We start from the raw sequence: 16,383 nt of genomic DNA, 5'->3' as shown, positions 1-16,383 counted from the left end.
GCAGCGTGCACGGTGTTCACGGTGCAGGTGATGCTCTCGCCCTCGTGTGCAACCTCCGGAATCGTGCAATTTCTCTGGGAGCGCGGCGCGCGAGGTCGTAATGTTTGTTTGCGCCTCGGACGCCTATGGGCCACGCGCCGACTCGTTCGGTGCGGGTTAATGGGCAGCGGTTTCGCCTTGAGGCGTGCGACTTTTGAGGGCGCTCTTCGCCATTGTTCGCCGCCGCGGCGAGCTGCCTGCTGGATTCACTCTCCCCGGATCTCAACCGTGTTTTGACGACCGCGCGCGCGCGCGGAACGCGCTGCCGACGTTTGTTTTAATGTGTCTACTTTTACTAGAAGCGTTTCTCCGACCTGTGCTGGCCGTAGCTTTAGGTTGCGGCAGAAACTTGCTGCACTTTGTGTGCAGGCTCACATTATAACATGTTAAGGATTTTAGGTCATGTGCAATTTAGTTTTTGCATCAGCCTAGTACGTAGACTATGATTAACGCTCCCTGGTTTCATGTTTGTGGAATCCTTCGCTGGCAGCAGTGCATCCATATAGTATATCTCATTAGCTGGTATGCTGGTATAACGCGCTTGATATGACTAGGATGCCGATCTGATATGTATGGTACACATCTTACGTCCGATATACGTCTGCATCTGCGTCCAACATATCTATCGACTATGCACCTACTGCTTCTCAAATATGTCTGTTATGTCTGCTTCAGAATGAATGTGAGCAAGACTCACATTGCGGGACGTACGGCAAATGCATAGACCTCGCTGCTACCACCTACCCGAAGAAGCAGTGCTTCTGCAGGCTGGGCTTCTTTGGAAAGGATTGCGCTCAGAGGAACCGTAAGACAATGCTTATTGACATCAGCTGATGTCCTCCGTTGGCCAGTTGCTCTCTGCGCAGCGTCTTTTGTTTGGATTATGCGATTGACCGCGCTTCTTCGTTTTTGTTTTCTTTTGTTTTGCTTTTTTATGTTTTGGTATGGCCATGGCCCTCCGTCCCTAAATATTTCTCTTCATTTCAATCGTTCATCGTAAATCTATGCATTTTATTTTTGGTTCCTGGGGCTCCATGTTCCAGCTGCTTTTGGCCTAGACATATTGTGTACCAGTCGGTCTGTTCGAGCTGAGAGCGTGGATGAGAGCAGCCCTGCCAGTGACGTGGGTGGGCGCACGGTCCGGCCCTGCCAGTGACCTGGGTGGGCGCACGGTCCGGACTGCTAATGACCCGGGTGACTGCACGGTCCGGCCCTGCCAGTGATCTGGGTGGGCGCACGGTCCGGACTGCTAGTGACCCGGTGAGTGCACAGTCCGGCCCTGCCAGTAATCTGGGTGGGTACACGATCCGGACTGTTTTGGCTGGTCTTTCCGCTACGCCGACCTGTACCGTTGACGTCAGTCGGTGCCCCCCTCCCCCCCCCTCCGCCTCCCCCGTCACGAACCGTTCTCACCGCCGGCTTGTTTCCAGCGGCGGGCATGCGCAAGAAGATCACCAACTTCGGCCTGTACCAGAAGCGGGAGATGTCACCCGAGTACACGTTGTACTGGCGCGTGCTGCCCGAAGTCTCAGAGATCGAGATGGTGATGCAGGTGCGCGGCGTCAGCTACGCCGCCGTCGGCTGGCGGCCCGGCAGCCTGGACGCCTCGTGCAAGCGGTTCCCGGCCATCGAGGAGACGGGGACGGCGTCGGCGCGCAACAGCGGCTCCTACGGGCAGTCCGCGGCTGAGCCCAGCAGCGAGCCCGAGCCCAGCAGTGAGCCCGAGCCCGAACCTGAGCCCGGCAGCGAGCCTGAGCCCGAGCCGAGCGGCGAGCCCGAGCCCAGCAGCGAACCTGAGCCCGAGCCGAGCAGCGAGCCCGAGCCGAGCAGCGAGCCCGAGCCGAGCAGCGAGCCCGAGCCGAGTAGCGAGCCCGAGCCGAGCAGTGAGCCCGAGCCCAGCAGCGAACCCGAACCCAGCAGCGAACCCGAGCCCAGCAGTGAGCCCGAGCCTACGGGCGAGCACGACCACCACACTGGGCCGGAGTCCAAGAGCAAACCGGAGCCCGCGAGTGAGCCCACGGCCGAACCCGAGCCTCAGGCCGAAGACGTGAAGCAGGAGGCGTCGTCAGGTAATTCACGGATGGATAAGTTCAGGTCCGGTGGGTTCCGGAGCCAGCGCAAGGCGTGGAGGACGCGCGGCACGCCGCCGGCCGCCCGCGCCGCCGCCGCCGATCAGCTGCGACTGCGCACCGACGGTAAGTGACCGGCCCCTGTCGGAGCATGCGTCGACCGACGATTGCCTGCGGCCACTCACCCGACTATGGAAGGCTGCGGTAGCACCACAGACCCGGAGGAGGCGTCGGCCGGTGCCGGCGGCGTCGGCGACGGCCGGGAGGACACGGCTCGCTGTCCTCCCTGCGGCTGCTCTCAGACCCTCTCCAGCTGGACCGGTTCTCGTAGCCTAACCCAGAGGCCCCTCTCACTGCACGTCCGCGCTCTGTAGTCGGCGACAGGTATGTGCAGGGGTTTTGTACATACGGCTTGCCCTCTGACGTCTGTGGCTGGTCACGGCCGAGCGTGGTGACAGCGTGCCCGGCCGGGAGCCGGCCGACTCCTGGCGCCGGTAGACGCTGCCACCAGCGGCCGCGGCCAGATCCCACTGACGCCGGGTCGGCACCTCCGCCTGCAGGAGAGACTGCTGACGCGGCGACAGAACAGTTAACTGGCCAAATTCACAACGACATTAAAAGCATGAGGCGCGAGATTATAGTTGCCGGTGGCAGTGAATGAAGCCTCGACCATCTGTGCAATGCTCAGTTAGATTCATAACTAGCTGCGATCTCTCGCATCCATTAGTTACGCGTTCATCATCTGAAGTCAGCTGCCAGCAAAAGCCCGTTACTGCAAATTCTCGTTGGGCTGGCTTTGATGAAGCACACTTTGTAAAAGTACGTAATCCAGCCTGAATCTACCTAAGCACCCTTTTGACATCCCGACAAGCATGACTCACCAAAATAACACAAAGTTCTCGCATATTTAAACTAGTCTATGGTAAGGTAGTTGGTTTTGGGCTGAGTGCGTTTTTGTTACGATTATTTACATTCCATTGAAATCTGTATTGCTGCGAGCATGGCTGTGTGTTTAAAACTTGTCTTAATGAGCGTGTAGCCTTTTAACTCACCTGGTTCATTTGATCACGGCACATCGCTTGTGTTTGACTAATTCCTGGGAGAAGTAACATAAGCCACGCACTTTCAGGGCAATCAGAGGTGATTACTCGACAGAAGCGTCAGACCCATGGTGAACCAAACCCGACGAGCGAGCCCGAGCCCAGCAGCGAACCTGAGCCCAGCAGCGAGCCAGAGCCCAACAGCGAGCCTGAGCCCAGCAGCGAGCCCGAGCCCAGCAGCGAGCCTGAGCCCACCAGCGAACCAGAGCCCAACAGCGAGCCTGAGCCCAGCAGCGAACCCGAGCCAAGCAGTGAACCCGAGCCAAGCAGTGAACCCGAGCCAAATAGCGAGCCCGAGCCAAACAGCGAGCCTGAACCCAAGAGTGAACCCGAACCGTCCAAATCAGACAGAAAACGTAAGCACATTGACAGTTAAACGTGAAGTGATTCCAAGTAACTCACACTGTAATCGTTTCGTATTGTTTCATTACACCCGTTTCTGAGCATTGCATTAATCTTCCCGGACGTACCCCGGCGATATTTCCTGTTCCAAAAGTGTACATGCAGTAGGATGGCAATTCCTCTGTGCAAATTGATGGAATTATACTTAACCCTTTAAGTCGACCACGTCCACAGTTTTTATAACTGCCTTGTATTTGGCGCTAAGTAATAACCTGAACAAAGATCGACCATGGTCGCGGCGAGTTTGTGTTTTTTTTTTTGTTTCGTTCCGCTTCGTTTTCGAGATCTGATCATGCAACTGGAGGTCTAAAGACAGTCCTGCCCCTTTCGGAAGCCCCTTCAACGCCCGAAACTGTGGAGCTGTATGCTACCTGGCCGCCGCTCCCGAGGACGCTGACATCCCCGCTCTCCGCTCCAGCCAAGCAGGTCAACCTCCCTCGCGTGGGCTATTACCCAGGCGGTGACTTCCACGCCATGGACTGCACGGACATCGTGCTGGGGCGCGCGCGGGGCAACTTTGGCCGCGTCGACGACTACTACACGCGCGACCGCTCCACGCCGCGGCGCGACGAGTTCTGGGGCGGCAGCGGCAGCCTCACCGGCAGCATGGCCTACGAGGAGGACGGCATCACCACCGTCGCGTTCCGCCGCAAGCTGGACGGTAAGGGCGGGCGCCGGATCGGCTGGAGCGCGATCGCCGCGTCCCGGTAGCCTTGGCTGGCGGAGGTAGCGCGCTTTACCTGAGTGTGGCCTGTTGCATTTGTTTGCCGAGACATAAGGGTCGTTCGGACAGGTTCGACAAGCTGAGTTCTGGCAGGCTCGCTCGCTCGCTCTGTCTAGACTATCCTTGGGACACAGTCTGCTAAAGCACCTCGACAGTGAATGGCATCTTGCGGCTTTCTGCGTGATGTGCCGTGCGTCATGGTGCCGACTTTGCACCGTCATCGACCGGCCCGAGCGCGCAAATACTGGTCCTGTGGGCGTGTGACTCGCCCGTTTCACACCGGCCAGCCGAACGCCTTCTGACCAGCACCGCCCCCTCGCCACAGCGTCCGAGCCGACCGACCACGCCATCGAGAAGGACCTGATGCACGTCATCTGGGCTCGCGGCCAGCAGTCGGGCGACTACATGCACCGGCCCAAGTCGGGCCTGGAGGCGGGCAGCTCGTCCGTGCCCAACTTCTACCGGCCGGACGAGGTCAAGTACCACGGCAGCGGGCAGCAGCGCGGCGTGGCGTCCATCGACTTCCTGGAGGGCGGCAGCACGCAGGAACTGTCGCCGCGTGCCTACGATTTCTGCGGCGCCGAGTGGCGCTGGCCGCCGAGCTGCAGCATGGACACGGCCGACTGCGAGTACGCCGTGCGCTGGGAGCTGCTGGAGGCGAGCGACGAGGTGCGCTTCACCGTGCAGAGCGACTCGGACGAGCACTGGACGGGGGTCGGCTTCTCGCGCACGCCCAACATGCCGTCCAGCGACGTGGTGCTGGGCTTCGTGGCCGGCTCCGGCCGGCCGCTCGTGCTCGCCGGTTGGCTCTCGGGCCACCTGCCGCCCATCACCGACTCGCGCCAGGACATCTTCAACAAGACGGGCTCGCTGCGTGACGGACGCCAGGAGTTCTCGTTCATCCGGCCGCGCCGGACCACTGACGCCAAGGTGAGCGGCCGCCCGGCGTGATGCGAGGGCGTGGGACGCGACACGCAAGGTGTGCCGGGGAGGCGGCGCGGGAAAATCGTCAGCGTTGTTCGATAATCGCTCTCTCTGATGAGTGGATGGCGAGCCACGCTCAGCCAGTGCTCTCAGGCCGGTTTGGGTGTGCTGTCTGAAAGCGCCCTTCTTTGTGTTTCTTTCCTTAGACAAAAAAAAAACAGGTGGGACCGATCCCCAGCTGAGCATCCATGGGGCACCACGTGACCCCACTCTGTCTCATGCCCCGTCCCTCTCCAGGACGTGTCCTTCACGGACGACCAGTGCCTCTACATGCTCTTCCCGATCAAGGGCGGCAACTTCTTGCGCTCTTCGAAGCGATTCGCGAAACACAAGCAGACGCCGATCGTTTCCTCCGAGAAGATCTGCATCAAGTCGTGTGGTGAGTACCATTGCGGAGGCCCGACAGGCCGTCTTCGACATTTGTCTGTCAGTTGCACTGTTCCCATTGTTTCTATCTCTCTGTCTGTCCATCTCTCTCCTGCGGCCGGCGCCGTCCACGACCAACGTGACGTGACCTTAGTTCATGGAGGTCATGCCCTCTTCATGACCTAGCCGCACGATCCATCACCTGGCGGCTTTCTCGTGGGAAAAGGTGACGTCACAGGCGAAGAGGAGCCGAGCGGCGTCTGCGCTGCAATTAATGCATCGTTACGTGGAACAGGGATCTTACTGTTGCCTAGTGATCTACCCGGGAGCATAAAAACGCCCGGAAATATTATTTTGTGGAATGGATGCTTCCAGTTACCGAGGCACTGTTTTCGTCTATGCAACAAATCTTCTGTGGCATTTTTATTGGAAGCCCAAAGCTGACGCTTAGTGCTTGGCACGTTCGATAGAATCAAATATATTCGTACATGCCTTTTTCGAGCAATATTACACAGCATACACGCAGATGTGTACATATTTCGTCACGCATATCTATGATGATACATAAGATATGATTGTACATACGTAAATGGAAAAGTTAATGCAGAAATCAATATTTTCCAGAAATCGTGGCGGTAGGGCTTTTTCGTCGAACGTTTTGCACGAACGTATCACATGTTCGCAACATAAACCAACACACTGAAACATTCCTGCGCCGAACATTGTGACCTATTGACATTTTAATGATGTTCTGTACGTATGACAATGAGAGTCAAATGCAAAGGCCCTTAACTTTATAGGCGTTGGAATTGTGGCTGGTGGGGGAGCAGTGGGTCCCATGGCACCCCCAGTTTCCGGAAATACCGAACATTTACTCGGCAGGGCTCGGTATTAAAACATGACCAACACATGCCGACGCATTAAAGTGTTCCCAAAATTGGTCTTGGCATCCCCTTGTTGAGGCGTTCCTTCGCCTGTGCATAAATTTTTCATGCCTTAGGGGGCACAGGCTATTCTTTCCCATGTAGCCAGCGGGAGCACAGCGGAGATGGTCTTACGTGACGCGTTTGCGCAACACTAAGCCCTTCGTCATGTCCGGTGTGTGAGGATGGCCTAGAGCCTGCCCGGCGTGTGCTGGAGGGCGGCCAGAAGCCTGTTTGTCGTACCCGGACGGCAGGTGACCTTTGGAAGCATACGCAAGGTGGCGAGGCTGGCAGCTGGGATAACAATGGGCGGTGATGGTGATTCGACTTTGGCTGGCCGACCCAGCCGGCACTTCTCTTGACCTCAGTCTGACCTTTGACCGGTGGAGGACGGCCGCCGGCCGCAGGGGGAGAGCATGACCCCCTGACCCTCCTCACGCCGCGGCGTCTGGTGACTCTCTTCGCGTGTTTCTGTCGTAGCGAGCTGGACTTGGGGCGCCTGGCCGGGTCGGGTTGGCCCTCACCTGTCCGGCGCCTGCGCGCCTGCGCAGCACGCGGCGCCGGCTCTGTCGGGGGCTGGGCACGTGGCGGCGCTGTCCCTCCCGCGCCGGCGGCGGCAGGCGGCGCGCCCGCGGTGACGGCCTCTGCTCTGTGTGTCGTTGCAGTCGGGCCGCAGCTGGGCAGACATCAGGGCGACAGTGGCGCCACGCCGCGGCCGGCCGCCGCAGCCGCCAGCGCCCTCTGTGCGGCCGCCCTCCTCCTTCTCGCGTTCGCGCACTAGGCCCTACGAGGCGGGCCCTTCGGGTGGGGTGGGCCGTCCTCATCGCGTCGGGTTCTGTCGGTCATCCACCCTGGGGACGGCCGGCTGTAACGGTTTCGCACAAAAGTTTGTCACAGTCAGCAGCTTAGCAGATTATTATACCGATATAGGGCACAACGGCAGCAGGAATAGAGACCTCAGTAATTCACACCAGAATCATAATGCCACGTAGCAACGCGCCCATGCCTGCATAATCGCGGAAAGGAAAGCCGTCGGAGGGTGGGGAGTTTACAATGACCTAGCCGGCCACAACAGCTAGGCGTACCTTCGGGCGATTGTAGTTCCCGTGGTCAGGTGCGGTTCCTGCTACCGGCCTCGTGACACGGGTAGGTGCCAGAACGGGGTGATGTGTCGAAATAATTGCGTCCAAAAGCTGTGAGCTTCCCACTACGTGTGTTTATTGTTCGTGCCGTGCACCACTTAGGTAATGTTAGCAGTTTTAGTAGCTTGCCATATGTCGCTGTGTTATTCTCGGCGGTCGTCCGCACCTGATGCCCTTAAGGTCGTGCTGCAGCGTTTTCCCAGCCACGCTGGACTAGGAGCTGCGCCTGGCATTTACCAGCACGTCCGGCGGTGTTCAGTTTCAGCACTGTGCGTGGTGGGAGATCGGGGTGGTGGAGCATGGAGCTGGTTTTCGCCCACTTGTGTACTAGCAGCGTTCTTTTGCATGCCACATCTGTCGAACCGCGATCCCAGGTCCCGGGAGGCGGGAGCGGGAGCGGGAGCGGGGGCAGATACCTAAACCTCATTTTGTCGAGCTCAGGCTAGAGGACAAACGCAACAGCTTTGCGCATTTTATTTACAAACTGTCACGCGAGCGACTCCCATTGGGCGGCGCTATCCGGGTCTTTTGTCGCTTTATGTGTTGTCTACGTGACCACTTATCTCTGCTGGTGTAGGTACAAGATACGACCACCGCTGTGTCATTGGGCGGGAGTCAGATCTAACTTGTGTAACGGAGAGAGCCTGCAGATTAGTTACAGTAGTAAGGCGCTCTGCGAACAAATATTTGTCTGTGTCGTAGGAATCACGTATTGTGTAATAATCAAAGTCCAGTGTCATGTATCATGCTTAATGGAGCGAAAGTTTCCATGGTAATAAAGATTTGATTGAGAGTATCTAAATTATGTGCTGATTTGTTCGATGTACGGCATCTAAGGATGGCTTCTTCATAATCCAAGGTTAGTACCAACCAGTTTTTCTATCCAATGCTTCCTGTATACTTTTCAACCAAGCACTGCATCATATTTTTAATGTCGCAGAAATCGCATTGCTCCTGACCGCACGCTGCGCACCAAAAGCTCCCATGGATAAAAGATTCACCGAAGTGTTCCGAATCTCTGAAATGATTGGGAACGTTCGTAATAACGGCTCTAATAATATTCTGCATTTTGGTGAGACCTCTCGGACGATGTATTTACTGAACTTTTCTTCATCTTCCCAGAAGGTTCGGTATTATTGGGTGCATGTAGTACATGATACCATGGTGGCTGTGTTGACGTCACTGCTCATCGTTGAGTTCGTCTCCGTATATCGTTCAGTTTAATTGGTGCGTCTGAGGTAGTCCCTCACGATTTACGCATGCCGAGGGCCCGGCCAGTTCCGTGGAGGAAAGGCTTAATATAAATTTGCACGTTGCCCTTTGTTTACACTAAATGTCATACTGTCAGAAACTTGATCTGACATTTCGATCCACTCTGGGAATATTTAACACAAAGTGGAACACATGAACTCACTACGTGACGACTAGCAAGTGTGCGTCAGTTTTTTTTTGCTCTATTTCCGTTACGTGACGTACAGTTTGAGCGTTAACACTGCCTGAGCACAAATTATGCACTGATGTCTGAGTGTGGTCTGTCGGTATTTGTGTTGGTACTCGACACTTGCGTCGATACTTGCGTCGGGACTTGCGTCGGTACTCGACACTTGGGTCGGTACTTGCTTCGGTACTCGACACTGGCGTCGGCACCAGGAGAGCGACTGGTCGCTGGTCCGGTGGCGCCGTCTGCCGCTCCTGACCGCCGGACGCTGACCCGCCGTCGCCCCCTCAGCCAGCCTCGAGCCGCTGCTGGACAAGGACGGCAAGCCACTGCCGCCGCCGCCGCCGCCCAACGTTGAGTACGACGTGGAGCTGAAGCTGCGCGGCCTCGGCGACACGTACATGCTGCCGACGCCCGAGTCCGAGGAGTTCGAGGTGCTGAGCGAGCGGATCCGGCGTGACGTCATGTCCCTGCTGGAGACGGTGCCCGGCCTGAAGAGAATCCGCGTCACGCAGTTCCAGGAGTGAGTGGTCTTCCGGCGGGGTCGCCCGGCTGGGGGAGTCAATGGGCTGATCAGTGGGCCGGGGTCGGGCGGTTCGAGGAGTGAGTGGGGATGTGGGCGGGCTCGCCCGGGTCGAGGAGCGAGGCGCGTGGACAGGCGCTCCCAGGTCCTGCGGTTACTCGGGCAGTGACGCGTGCCCGACGCTGCTGGGGTGTTACGAGCTCTGTGACAGTGCCCCCTGCCCGTCTATAATGCGAAGCGTGCAGTTCCTAGCTCTACTCCACGTCTGTCATGGTTGTAATGCATACGAGTCCCGTATATTTAAGTTTAAAAGTGTTTTGACGTCTAAGAGCAGCTTCTTTGAGGCGCCAAATCACAGGACGAAAGTACCTTGTTGCCCGTTATTGTAAACGCATTTCCAACTCACCAATACGTAGATGTGCCTCCGTAGTGGTGCCCCACCCTCAATCCACACACACAGGCCGACCTTTTGAAATACGCCTGCGCCCCGTGTGACCGGCCGTCGCCAGCGGCGCTGTGTCCTCATGCCCTGTTTGCAGTGCCGTGTCGTGTGCCTTGTCCTCATGTCCTGTTGCAGTGCCGCATCGTATGCCGTGCCTACCGCCCCGCTGTAACTCCCCCCCCCCCTCGCTCACTAGCGATTCCGGGAACGTGGTGGCACACATGAGCGTCCAGGTGGACCGTAAGCGGATGGCTAAGGAGCTGAAGCGCGTGGAGGGCGGCGAGGAGAAGCCGCGAAACCGTGGAGACCGTGCTCACCGAGTCGGTGCCCACCGGCATGGTGGGCAACCTGCAGGTCAACCCACAGTACCTGGTGGTGCAACCCAGGAAAGGTGAGCAGACGCGCCTCTGGCCTGGTGCGGGCATGCCTCCCACGTACATCCGTGATGCAAGTAGTGTTATTGAGCTTATGGCAAGTAGCGTTTTATGTTGGTTTCTTTGTACTTAAACGGTAACAAGGGTTCGGGTTTGGTTTCTTTTGTAAAACCAAACTTAGATAATACGCGTTAAGATTATATTTTTGAATGAAGGTTTGCGTCGTAATAATTATGGACATACACCATGTCTTTGGATACTGCATGAGTCAGGAAGCTGTGGATGGCACAAACCCAAATGGGAGATAGGTGGCAAGGGCGTGACCGCTGTGTGCAGTCGGTTAACGCACGGCCAATGTCCAACATCTGCAGTAACATCTGTCTGCAGCCGGCCCAGGCGAGCTCCGTGCCGACTATGCCGCCTGTGTGCACTGCGTGTGCCGAGCCTGACGCCGCCCGAGACCCGCTGTGACCGCTGGCTCCGACGGTAGCCTGTTGCGGCCCTCTGTGGTCGGTCCTGGCGCCGGGTCAGGCGGATACCCCGCCCCCGGCAACCTGACATGCCACCGTGCTCCGGCGCCGCGCCGGTCACGGAGCACGGGATCGCACGTTGACGCCGCCCGCGCCGCCGCTCTTCGCAGAGGCGCGCAGCCTGGAGGCCAACGGCCCGATCCCGCAGGAGCAGTGGGACAGCGAGCTGATCAAGATCTACATCATCCTGGCGGCCGTGGCGGCGCTCATCCTGCTGGCCATCGTGCAGGCGGCCTGCACGCTGGCCAGGAACCGGCGCGCCTCGCCGCCACAGGCCAAGCCGCACGGCAAGGTCAGCAGTCAACCGGGCCGGGCCCGCAGCAGCGCTCCGTCCAGCGCGGCGTCTGCTCTCAGCGCGACGTTCTGCTGCGGCAACGCGCCACTCAGAGAAGCGCCTCTGTTCGCCGCGGCGCCGCTCAGAGCTGCGCCTTTGCTCGGCACGGCACCGCTCAGAGCTGCGCCTCCGATCCGCGCAGCGTCGCTCAGAGCTGTGCCTCCGTTCGACTCAGCGCTCTCTGGATGTGATGCCGGTCTTGTTTGCTGGCCGACGGGCAATGCTCACCGCCTTCCGCTCCTGTCTTGAATTGAAGCCGCCTTGAAACACATGTGTTGGCCACCTGGGTGAAGACAGCAAAGCTACCATTCCACGCACTTCTCATTTGCCACTCACTGCGCATGCTTTATGGACGGGGGAGGGGCAGTGAAGCGCTCAATTTCAAATTAATTTCCAGATCGAGACCGTGTTTGTTTCGAATCTAGCCCTCTTCGTGGTGTATGAAACGCGCTGGCACAAAAAAAGAACACTTCTAATGCAAATCAGCTTAAATGTGCGTGAGCTGGTAGTCGCGTCTCCACTTGGCTGCATTTGGTGACACAGCGTACTCATCACCCGAGGACGTACATTTCACCGCCGTGCATCTTGCTCTCTAGGTATCGGCTCAGTCCTACATGTTTTTCTGAATGCCCTGTGAGTAACTTCTCCCTTCAGCACATCTTCGCACTGCTTTCATGCCCGCCTGTTGGGCAGACACGCTGGGTGACGGGTAGAGTTAGTGGGCATAGATAAGCATGCAGTTAGCTGCACCAGAGGTGAGGATCGACCCAGAGGATCGTGTTATCCGTAAGAACTGAAAGCACGTCACGGCACAAGCTAGGCGACTGCACTGAGAACAGGCTTATGGAGCTTCCTCGTGCCTTCTGTCGTTCAGCTACGTATCAACGCTGTCGAAGGCTGGAATTCTGTTTGTTTCCAGTCCGTTTTTGGGAGTGTGTACGCCGCCTTGATGGCGATATCCTCACCGAACCCGCCCCTGTCGGCATTTTTGCCTTGCGTGAGTTCTGCCAGATGATACGAGTGACACCTTCGTGATTCCGCCACCGGCTTGCTCGTGTGCGTGGGTCCAGATCCGCTACCAGGGGTGCCCTTTTTGACTTCTGCCGGCTGCTGCTCATCTAGTGAGCTTGCCAGATATGCAGCAGCCGACAGCCAGATGGTATCCTCTGTAGCCCGTTCTTGCGTATCGGTGTCCGTCGGCGGTGGTCCTCTCCAGCTCGTCTTGTGTATCGGTGACCGTCTGTGCACCTCTCTGATGCCTCTCGTGCCGCTCTTCTCTACCTGTCGAGTCCAGGCAACGGTAGCGCCCTCTCTAACCCGCCCGCTGCGCCGCAGGACCGCCTGATCACCAGCTCGGCCTGGCGCGACATGGCCGCGCACAACAACTACGGCTACGAGAGCTTCGAGCCGGACACGGCGACGACTGGCCGGCCGAGCAAGAGCCGCGGCCCGCCGCCGGGCCAGCCGGCGCCGCCGCCGCCGCCGCCGCAGATGGTCGAGACGCGCTCGCTGCAGCGGCCGCGCTCGGGCCCGGCCGGCGGCGCGCCGCGCTCCAGCTACAGCCTGCCGCGGCCGGCCAGCCAGTTCTCGGCGGCCAGCTACCAGCCGGGCGGCGAGCGGCGCGCGCCCGGCGCCGCCGCGCCCGACTTCTACTTCATGCCCAGCCAGCGCAAGTACTCTCGGGCGAGGTGGTGCGAGTCCTACGTGGACCTATAGCAAGCAGCAGTGAGCCGGCCCGGCCCGAGCCGGGTCGCTGACGCGTTAGCTAGGGGGTGGGGAGGGGAGGGGAGGTTCGGCGCGTCGGAAGCTGCGGTCTACAGAGCGGCGTTGGCCGGACCGGCGAGCGTCCGCCGCACCGCGGGCGGTCCGCGGACCACGCCTCGGCAGGCGACCGCCGCTCGCTCTCCCGGCGCGGGGTTTGGCGGAAGGGACGGCGCCGGCGTGAGCGCGAGGCACGGCTCTGCCGCGTGACGGCCCTGTCCTCCTCCGGGGCTTTCGTCACGGTCCAGTGCAGCTCGGCTATTGTGGCGTGACTAATTGAGAGCGAGTATTAGAGGACGGCGGCGGCTCACTCGCCGCGCGGGACCGTCGGGACGGTGAGCTAGGCACTCTTGCGGCGGGCTACCGCGCGAGTCGCCCGGACCGTGCCGGGGGCCGTCCGCTCCCCCGGAGTTGCTCAATGGGTCGGCTTCCCTGCCCCGTCGGGGGCCGTCCGCCAGGCTTCAGCACGCGACGAACGGCGACGTCTTCGCGGTGCGAGCTGACGACGCGATCAAACGCAGACACGCTGCGCCTAAATACGGAATTGTTGCGTGCTCACGACACGAACTTGAGACTTGTCCGACGTGGGTTCGATGCGTGTCCAGATGTCAGCCTGGATTGTGTCCCGATGCTAACTTGGACACCCGGGGGCCGGCCTCCTTCCTCCGGCTGACATATCGAGAATGAGGAGGTGTTGACGCCGGGGGCGTGAACATTTTACGTCTGTTTTAGTTCGTAATTGATTATGACCTTTGACCAGTAAATGAACTCGACTGAATTTGCGCCAGACGGTGAATATCGTACTTCCTTTTGTGCTCTGGCCGTTGTGAATAGCCTACAATGCATCGAACGAGCACATCATCACGCCCGCGTCGTGTTGTGATTATGTAAAACACGGTCTCCCATGTGAATATCATGTAACAAAAATGCGTCATGAACATAAGCTTTCGGTACTGTGAGCGTGTGAATGGGTGCCTGCCGCATGATTGACAAAAATAAATCAATGACGTAAGAGAGCACCGCGCTGCGTGCAGACAACACAGGACGATTCTCATCCTTGGAGCAGGCCATCGCGGTGAAGCCGAGGTAAATTACCGGTGCGGGCTTACAAATCACAACAGATATGTGCAAGGAAGACGACTGAGTGCACGTGGTGTCAACAGCCGCCCGGTATGACTTGAGTGCTAGGCAAAGTATTCGCTCACGTTGTGGCCTTTGTGTTTTTCGTACCAACTATTTGAGCTGTTTTTCAAACACAATCACTCTCCGGGCGCTATGTGCTCATAAAACGCACTTAACGAGTGATGTAATGAACCTATCAATAACATGCCTGATACGAAACTCCTCAATTAGATACGAATGCTACGAACGTACGTCGGTTGCAAAAAATAACTAGAATTTTGACCAGATTCCGCTGGTATCACATCCTGCTAGCGATTTCACCTGGCGGCTCATGTGCTCTGACCGCTTGGGGGGGGGGGGTCAGAGCACATGAGAGAGTGGGAGGGGGGGGGGGGGGGTTACAGTTCCGGACACATCCCGCGGGAGTGGTCGTCTGTGTGGTATTCACTGCACAATGTCGACATTAGCGTGGCACCAGCGGACCATCACGACTGCCAATCAGTGATGCTACGCATGAGGCGCAGCACGCCACGTTAGTGCTGCTCTGCTGGGGCCGAAAAACATGCCTGATGCCTACGGATCCTGGAAGGTAGGACTCAAGGATGAGGAATTTTACCATCTCCAGGCGGTAAAAGCTCCGGGCGTCAAAGACGTCAAATGCTACCTAGTGTTGTGAAAACGGCGCAGTGAAACCAAAAGCCGCAATGCGTAAAGAGTCAAATGTCCCACCGTCTCAGCACGGCCAAAGGCTTTCCGGCAAAATTGGATATTCAAATCCAACAGCAAAGGTCCGAAACGGCAAGTTGATTCAAAAAACTGCTAGTAAACGATAGACAGACACCAGCGCCCGAGGTACACTCACCCGGTACACCCGAGGTAGCACTCCGCTGAGCCAGTGGTCCCTGGCCTGGGCCATGAACAATGCTCTGGTGCCCATCGAAGGTCCGTCGTCTTGTACCATTGCCCAGAGCTAGGGAGACCCAGCTGTGCCTGAATCAGGCATTGCCGAAGTCGGCACGAGAATCATGAGATTTCCTAAATTTGGAATGGTATGCACACACCACGCCGCTCAACGAGCGCACGTCCCTCCATATTTGAGAACCTCTCGCGGCCAACGCCAAAATGTACGCAGCACCTCACCCTCGGTGCACTAGGACGCCCCAGTCAACAGTTGAGAAACCATAATGAGCAAAGCTGGCGCCTTTGCAAGCAGGGAGCTTGGGGCCCCTCCATCTCAACACGGGTCTCGCTTCGTGTCGTCATCACGGATTAAGCGGGCCCCCGAAAAAAAACAGGCAGACACAGTGTCAGGCTGTCCCGATGTCACAACGATGCCAAAACAACACAACTGACACCACACGTGTTTTATAACGGTATATTTAGTCACACATGTTAACACGACCCTTCAGTGGGTACTGGGTACACATGCAAGCAACCAACGGGACATGCGCCCGGCCAGGCACGAACGCCATCGCGCTGTAATTCACGTCACACCACCGCGTCTGGCCGGGGAGGGTTCCACCAAGCCTTACCGGGTCAGAGGGCGGCAAATCGATCACAAACGCACCTAGTTTACAGTGCTTCCCCATAACTATTAATCACGATCAGCCATCATGCTCGGCTCAGCCGCAGGCGTCAGCATTTGCGCGTGACGATACAAAACAGAATCCTCTCACCGACAAAAAAATCACCGACAAATAATGACGCTAACTCATCAACTCAACACAGCCCGACGCGCGTAAGCCAGTACGCGCGGCGAGTCGAGACCACAGCGACATCGAACACAAAACTCCACAGGCGGAAAGAAAGACCGTGGGCGAACGCAGCGTAGCGGCGGAGCGCGGCGCCTTTCACTGCACGCGGGGTCAGCCGCCGCTGACCATGTGGCGGCCCCCGCTCGCGGAGGCGCCGCCGGCCAAGGCCCCCCGCTCGCAGAGGCGCCGCCGACCAAGGCTTTAGCTCGCGGAGGCGCCGCCGGCCAAGGCCTCAGCTCACAGAGACGCCACCGGCCAAGGCCCCAGCTCGCAGAGGCGCCGCTGACCGCGGCCCCAGCTCGCAGAGGCACCGCTGACCAAGGCCCCAGCTCGCAGAGGCGCCGCCGACCGCGGCC

General features: G+C 58.3%; 2 protein-coding genes across 2 annotated transcripts in view; both read left to right on the top strand.

Annotated features, from left to right (window-relative positions):
- The window catches only part of LOC119089926 (DOMON-like domain-containing protein nahoda), a gene marked incomplete at its 3' end in the record, with an annotated part of 37,875 nt that extends 27,430 nt beyond the window's left edge, over window positions 1-10,445 (top strand). The window contains exons 7-14 of the mRNA XM_037212730.1: window positions 715-844; window positions 1,470-1,813; window positions 3,264-3,564; window positions 4,029-4,271; window positions 4,660-5,264; window positions 5,556-5,697; window positions 9,479-9,710; window positions 10,349-10,445. Of these exons, the coding sequence (XP_037068625.1) occupies window positions 715-844; window positions 1,470-1,813; window positions 3,264-3,564; window positions 4,029-4,271; window positions 4,660-5,264; window positions 5,556-5,697; window positions 9,479-9,710; window positions 10,349-10,445 (2,094 nt within the window). The remainder of the gene's footprint in view (window positions 1-714; window positions 845-1,469; window positions 1,814-3,263; window positions 3,565-4,028; window positions 4,272-4,659; window positions 5,265-5,555; window positions 5,698-9,478; window positions 9,711-10,348) is intronic.
- Window positions 10,446-10,454: 9 nt separating this feature from the next.
- On the top strand, window positions 10,455-13,335 carry LOC119089925 (uncharacterized). Its single transcript, XM_037212729.1, has 4 exons — window positions 10,455-10,543; window positions 11,167-11,348; window positions 12,726-12,859; window positions 13,278-13,335. The coding sequence occupies exons 1-4, from the start codon at window positions 10,489-10,491 to the stop codon at window positions 13,333-13,335; spliced, it is 429 nt and encodes a 142-aa protein (XP_037068624.1). The 5' UTR covers window positions 10,455-10,488.
- Window positions 13,336-16,383: the final 3,048 nt, after the last annotated feature.

Source organism: Pollicipes pollicipes, unplaced genomic scaffold, assembly GCF_011947565.3.
Source record: "Pollicipes pollicipes isolate AB1234 unplaced genomic scaffold, Ppol_2.1 Scaffold_3087;HRSCAF=3621_pilon_pilon_pilon, whole genome shotgun sequence".
NCBI lineage: Eukaryota > Metazoa > Arthropoda > Thecostraca > Pollicipedomorpha > Pollicipedidae > Pollicipes > Pollicipes pollicipes.
Note: the sequence above shows the minus strand (reverse complement) of the source record. Positions and strands in the feature narration are given on the sequence as shown.